Source organism: Physeter macrocephalus, chromosome 5, assembly GCF_002837175.3.
Source record: "Physeter macrocephalus isolate SW-GA chromosome 5, ASM283717v5, whole genome shotgun sequence".
NCBI classification, from domain to species: domain Eukaryota; kingdom Metazoa; phylum Chordata; class Mammalia; order Artiodactyla; family Physeteridae; genus Physeter; species Physeter macrocephalus.
Genome location: NC_041218.1, coordinates 67,427,917 through 67,435,430, shown reverse-complemented (window position 1 = coordinate 67,435,430; position 7,514 = coordinate 67,427,917). Strand labels below are relative to the sequence as shown.

The 7,514-nt window shown below is 34.7% G+C and overlaps 1 protein-coding gene across 1 annotated transcript in view; it reads left to right on the top strand.

Annotated features, from left to right (window-relative positions):
* The window catches only part of VWDE (von Willebrand factor D and EGF domains), an 87,230-nt gene that overhangs the window by 3,847 nt on the left and 75,869 nt on the right, over nucleotides 1–7,514 (top strand). The window contains 6 exon segments of the mRNA XM_024131496.1: nucleotides 1,902–2,119; nucleotides 2,373–2,473; nucleotides 3,820–4,084; nucleotides 6,587–6,758; nucleotides 6,962–7,016; nucleotides 7,171–7,448. Of these exon segments, the coding sequence (XP_023987264.1) occupies nucleotides 1,902–2,119; nucleotides 2,373–2,473; nucleotides 3,820–4,084; nucleotides 6,587–6,758; nucleotides 6,962–7,016; nucleotides 7,171–7,448 (1,089 nt within the window).

Genomic DNA, 7,514 nt, shown 5'->3' with positions numbered 1-7,514 from the left:
CAACGGGAGAGGCCACAACAGTGAGAGGCCCGCGTACTGCAAAAAAAAAAAAAAAAAGCTAGGAGAGAGAGAGAGTCTCATGGGAATGACTCACTCAGAAAAAAGAGATGACTAAGGAGAGAGAAAGAGGAATCAAGAGAGGCTATCCCAACATACTTGACAGTCAACAAGCTAAGGTAACACCCAGCTACTCACTCAGCTTTCAGAAGCACCATAAGCAACACTTTATTTTGAAATACAACCCAGAATATGAAATTAAACACTGTCTCTCAGGCTGTATGACACAATTCTACTTCAAACTATGTGCATATTATGCATACTTGCATATTATGCAAATTTTACTACAGTTTATGGGCGAGACTAGGAAGAGGATGTTATTGACATTTTCCAAAATTGTGTTAGGCAAAGATTTCCCTCCAAGTATACTTTACACTATATTTTCATGCTCTCAATTCTTTCAACAAGACAAATGTTGCTATAATAATATAAAAACAGCCTATATTCCTACATTTTAGAAGTTTATGTTATTGTCAATTAAAAACAATTTCCTTTTTTTCTGGAGAAAAATTTCTCGATTTCATTCTGATATTCTTCATCTCATCTTCTTTAAGTATATTTTCATTATATCTCTACTTTCATAGAGAACAAGTTGGTGTCTCCTAGTGTATTTCTACAAAGGCCCCGCTGCTTTTTCACAGGCTTAAAGAGAACAGTACTTGGCCCTCATACCACTGACCAGGGGAAATGATGTCAGGGGTTCTATCTAAGCCAGATATGTTTCATATTCACCTGGGGAGCTGGCTAAGAATTCTGATGTTTCTGTTATTTGTTATGAACATGGGAAAAGTATATATTTCTAGAAAAAAATGCATGGAGAGAAAATTTTTTCAGGAATTTAGAATCTATGCAGTGTGCCTGTCTCAGATGGACTTTGTATTCATTAATTGGATGTGAGAGCAAACTTCTTTTGTAGCCAGCTTTTGGAGGAATCTATCCTTTTTGTTTAGTTATACAAATCCTTAGAGTTCCTTCCTTCTCTTTTTTTTTTTTTTTTTTTTTTCTGCGGTACGCGGGCCTCTCACTGTTGTGGCCTCTCCCGTTGCGGAGCACAGGCTCGGGACATGACGGGCCTAACCGCCCCGCGGCATGTGGGATCTTCCCGGACCGGGGCACGAACCCGTATCCCCTGCATCGGCAGGCGGACTCTCAACCACTGCGCCACCAGGGAAGCCCCTTCCTTCTCTTTTGTTACCATTTTCTTTCCAAATTATTTTTTTGTGTGTTCTTTGTTCCATAGGCAAGAAAGCCTCTCAAGGTTCTGAATATATTGGGACATTTGGGAAGTGAAAGAGATTGAGGATTTATTACTGGTGTGGAATTACTTTATTTGTTTTTATTTTTCTGTTTTTTAAAATGATGAACTGTATCAGTAGGTAAACCTGTTTGATGAACTCTGTATCAGTAATCATTAATGATCAGTAATCACTGCTATCACTCAACAATGGATAGAACATGAGTTCAAGCCCTAAGACATATCTGGACTCAAGGCCTAAAAGTATTAGGCAAAAAAATTAAATTATGTTTCTTACTGTTAGAATTACATTTTTTTATAGAAACAAATTTTATATTGCTTCTGAATTTTATCCAGGTGCATATGAATTTATAACCTATTAAAAATAGTAATATATATATATATACACATTATTAACTATTTGTAAAGATCAGGTAGAGTTCAATAGCTTTGGTTTACTTAGACAAAAGTTACAACTATATTTTTAAGTAAGAGAAAATAATTTAAGAATAATCTCTTGATTCAGTGTTTTGTGTTAATCAAGTTATTATGTGCTTTGGTTGGTAGATTCTCTTAGGAAAATTTTCTGTGTATTTTTTCACTAAAATAGGTAAAGAACAGCTAGGCTTAAATTTGTCACTATCTTCCTGTCACGTGGACCTTCACCAGACATCATCCTGTGCTAACGGAACCTGCAGCAATGCTTTTGTGTACTACTCTGCTGTAACAGATTTTTCTCAAGATGGAAATAGAGTCACAAATATTGTAGTAGAACCTATAGTTAATGAGGATTTCCTATGGAACAGCTACGTTCCAGACAGCATCCAGGTTAACAAATTACAAAAATATCTTTATAAGTGAAGCTTTAAAAAAAGATATGTGTATTTTATCACTATACCTTGTGAACTTTTCATTTCAAAATCATTTAATAAGCTCTTTCAGTTTGTAAATTATTCCAGTTTCAATAACTATGATAAAACAGTAGTTAAGTAAAAATTCATTGAGCTTGCTAGGAAATTTATTGTATATCACTAAATAACAATTAACGGTAATATTTACTGAAAATTTCTTTGCTTGTAAGATCAGAGTAAAGGATGTCCTGACTACTTACTGCTATTCATTTACTGATCCACATATAATTACCTTTGATGGCAGATAATTTCCTGTAAGTTTTTTCCTTTGGTAGTTTGTGTTTCTCTTGGATTTTGTTGTTGTTTTGTTTTAAGCATTATACTATTTTATTTCTTAGTCCTATTCACTGAAAGATTAGAAAGGAAGGCATGTATGGACATTTTGTTTCAAAATATTTATTTGTGTGGAATGTTTCTGCCCTAAAATCTAGTTCTTAGTAAATATACAGATTGTGAAGATGAATTTGTAAAAATGAAGAGTCTTAAAAATACAATCCTTTTAGCTTGACCATTTATTTATAATAATAATTAAATTATCTACTCTAGAGATATGTACTGTTTTGCATTTCTACATGATACTGAAACAATATTTAAGGTTTAGGCAAGATGATTAAACTAACACATTATAATTATCTTAAAAACTAATAACTTCTAATTCATTGCAAGGATACTCAGGAGGAAAACTATCATAGCCATCATGAATGCCTGGATATCTGCCTTTGGAACTTAAACTGAGCAAAACGATCAAACAGTAACCTAAACTATTTTGCTATTAATATCTGCATAGAAGGATTTAAACTCGGTTATCCTGTTCTGAGGAATACATGATTTTAAGATGTTGCTAAAGAAATAATAAAAACACCTCATTGTTCAGTAATAATTTTCTTCATAATACAAGGTAATTTCTTCTTTAAAAAATCTATAATGTGATCATTGTCAGTAAAATTATTCAGTATCAGTAAAGAGATGTATAACCCCACCCCAATAACAAATGAAACTCCAAAAGTTTGAAAAGTTATTGAAAAGTTGTAGGAACTGATCTCACATACAAGAATCCTTTGTGGTTATAATTAAAGGCTTAGAAGTCTTAGTGGAAAATACCTCAAGAAAGCATACTGGTGATTAATTTAATGTGTTATAATTCAACAAGATTAACTGTGCAACAACTAAGTGACAACTACGTACTACGTGCTAGAGTATGGCAGTGCACAAAACAGACAAGTATCCCCGGCTCTCATGGAGCTTACATTTGCCTGGGTGGAGAGAGACATACACAACTAATAAATAAAATATGTAGTGTATCTGAGGAAATAGTGCTACAAAGAAAACAAAAGCAGTGTCAGAAAGAGAAGGCTGACAGTAGGGATTGACTGAAATGATGAAATAGAAGAAAAAAGTAGTGAGAGAGATTTAGGTGTTTATCACCATTCTGTTTCATTCAGTACTCTACAAATAACTGCTTTTTATATATAAAGTTATTAGAATATAGATTTTCCATTCTTGCATCAAAATATATTGAATGCATATAAATAAATTTAATATGTATATTTGGTTTGTAACATATTATTGTGATATTTTATACCAGTTCTTAACGCAATTGACTTCTGTTAATGATAGGATGTATGATAACTTCAAGACTGGAACATTTGTGCTTTACAAGAGTATGTCGCGTGATTTTGAAGTCCATGTATGTCAGTGGGACTGTGGAAGCCTCCATTATCCTGTGTCATGTAACTGTGGCTTTGTTGCCAAAGAAGAAGGTGATGTAGTTACTTTTGATATGTGCAGTGGTCAGCTACATGAATCACAGCCATATTTATTTGTAAAGAGCCAAGATGTAACCAGCACTATCAAGATAAGTGAATCTTACTTAGGAAGAAAAGTCATGATTCTTCACTGTTAAAAAAGTATTTTTTTCTTTTATTTTCCACAGATTTTGTATTCAAATATGAACTTTTTTTCATCTCTATTAAATTAGGAACTATTATTTTTCAACATTAGTTTTTTTCAAGAAAGTCGCTTTTTGATTAACACCAATCTTAGATGGAATAAAATTTTTTTCACTTACCACACACAAACAGACACAACATAGTTAAAACTTTGTCAAATCTAAAGTGCCTTATTTTAAGATTTCAGTTTGATAATTTGGGTTATTCATATTTTTGACAATGCCCAATAAATGGTATATTAGGCAGAGATGAAATATATAATTAAGAATAAATATTCAGAACTATGTTGAATAATAGTGACGAGAGTGGACATCTTTGTCTTGTTCCTGACTCTACTCAGTGCTCTGTGGTGACCTAAATGGGAAGGAAATCTAAAAGAGAGGGAGTGTATGTATACGTATAACTGATTCACTTTGCTGTACAGCAGAAACTAACACAACATTGTAAAGCAAATATACTCCAGCAAAAATTAATTTAAAAAAAGAATATTCAGGAATAGCTAGCCCATTTTTAAAATGAATACAGATGGTTCTGCCTCAGGAATAAGTGGTAGATACATGGAAGAGATTAGAAAATCAAGAAATAGAGCCAAAAAAGAAATAGAGCCAAGATTATATACTCATTGACATTTTAAAATAATACTTAATATCTGTGAGCTAATTATTTGTATTTTAAGGTCATCTTCCTTTCATCTTCCAAAAAAGTAAATTCCAGGTGAATGAAATTTAAATTTAAATGAAAGTAGTAGAAAATGTAAGTGAACGTTTTTATACCATTGAGATGAATAAGAATTTTTTAACATAGTGTTATATATTTGAATTCCACCATTAAAAACCAAAATACAAATCAAAAATTGGGAAAATATTTGCTACATATAAAACATACAGTTAATACATACAGTTAGCACTCATACATCACTAATATATAGTCAGCACTCCAATTAAAATGAGCAAATAATATAAACAGGCAATTCACAAAAGAAATAAAACTGATGTCCAAAAGTACAAATAACCAACAAAAATATGAAAATGTCAACTTCATTAGTTTATCAATGAAGTGTGGATCAGACAGCTGTCATACAAGAGCAAGAGTAGACAAAGTAGTTACAGTCTTTCCAGAGACATACGTATTATTCATATATAATAAATTGAACCTATGCATGTCATTTTTCAAGAAATTTTACTTCTGAAAATGTATCACAGTAAAATAATTAAGGATATGCAGAACGCTAGTGATGTCCATTGTATTTCTCCAAGAGGGAAAAATTACAATTAATCAGTGATGAATAAAATAGTTTAATCAAAACCCTAAATATAATGACATCACATAATAGAACACTTTGTAGTCATGAAAGTTTCGGAGCAAATGTGTATTTATTGACAGGTGAAGATATTAATGAAATACAGGTGAGGTTTTCAAAGAACCTGGATTAAGATACATTAGCTACCTCAGACTGAGTAGTAATGTAAGGTTTATTTGCTTTTTAAATATTTTTCTGTAATGAATACTTACTGTTTTCATAAAAAGGAAAAGGACACTATTTTAAAATTTAAAAAATTAAAAGGGGAAGGAGAGTCAGAGGAACAAACACAGGTGGTATATTTTCAACACAGACATCCAAGTGTCTGACCTAGGAGAGGTGATCGTCCTGTGAGGAGGATCATGGATGACACAGGCTCTTAGGATCATTCAGCAAACTCCTTGCTCCCATTCCCAACTCCCCAAGCAACTTTCTGGTATAATTTGGCTTCTGATTCTATTTACCTACTGGCTGCAAGAGAATACTGATTAGCCACAGGAATATGTACTCCTCTGGAATTATATTTATTTGTGTAAATTAATTACCCGGCACTCTAGTTCTATATTAAATAATTATTTTCAGAGGTATTACTTGGTAAACATTATCCTCAACATTTCTAGCTGTTTTAATCGTATGAAATATTTACTTTAGTTTAAATCATTTAAAGAAAGGAGTATAAACAAACTATCTCAATGAAAGGATCAATATGGAGTTCAAATTTCAAGTCAGCAAAAGGCAGAACTCCATTATTTTGACTTGTAGGTTTTTTTTTGGTTTTTTTTTGCGGTACACGGGCTTCTCACTGTTGTGGCCTCTCCCGTTGCGGAGCACAGGCTCCGGACACGCAGGCGCAGCGGCCGAGGCTCACGGGCCCAGCCGCTCCGCGGCATGTGGGATCCTCCCGGACCGCGGCACGAACCCGTGTCCCCTGCATCGGCAGGCGGACTCTCAACCACTGCGCCACCAGGGAAGCCCTGACATGTAGTATTAAAAGGTAAGTTGTGATCTAAAGGAAACCAGTATTTTGTTCTCTTTTTATATTAAAGAAATAAATGAATTTATTTTTTTAAAAATCTAGTTTTTTTCTTAATCCATATTGAATATTGTTTAAACATCTTTTATTTCTGTACTTCAGATCTGGTTTTCTTCTGGAGCATTTATCTGTGCTGATCTTAGGGAGTGGAGCATGAGTTTAACAATCAGAGCCCCTAGTTTAGATTACAGAAACACTTTGGGACTTTGTAGCACCTTTGATGAAAACCCAGAAAATGATTTCCATGACAAAAATGGGATCAAGGGCTTCCCTGGTGGCGCAGTGGTTGAGAGTCCGCCTGCCGATGCAGGGCACACGGGTTCGTGCCCCGGTCCGGGACGGTCCCACATGCCGCGGAGTGGCTAGGCCCGTGAGCCATGGCCGCTGAGCCTGCGCGTCCGGAGCCTGTGCTCCGCAACGGGAGAGACCACAACAGTGAGATGCCCGCGTACCGGGCGGGGGGAAAAAAAAAAAAAGGGATCAAAATTGATCAAACTTTTAATAATTGTGTTGCTTTTATTAATGAATGGAGGTAAGAAAGTAACTTATTTTCGTTTGTTATTGTATTAATATTTGACTTAACATGAGTGGTGGGTGACTCAACGCTCTGCTTTTTTTGCAACACGTTACAGAGGAAAAATTGTTCTTGTGCAAATTACTATTCTTTTCTGTTTTCCATCTGGAAGGATTTTACCAGGAAAAAGCATGTTTGACACAATGCCAGTTTCCCTGCCATCACCTAGAAAACAATCCTATTGTAGCTGTTCATTGGACACTACTTCATTGTATCCATCTTCTAATCATCTGGAAAGTGTTTCTCAATCAGAGATTGTTTCAGCTTGCAAAGACCCCGAACATGTCAAATTCCCTTCCTTGATACCAGAGCTAGATGTCACCTCTGAATATATTAATTCAGAAGCTCCTGTCAGAGGAATAAACAAGCATACATCTCGAGAAAAAAATAATTTGGGGGCTTCCCTGGTGGCGCAGTGGTTGAGAGTCCGCCTGCCGATGCAGGGGACACGGGTTC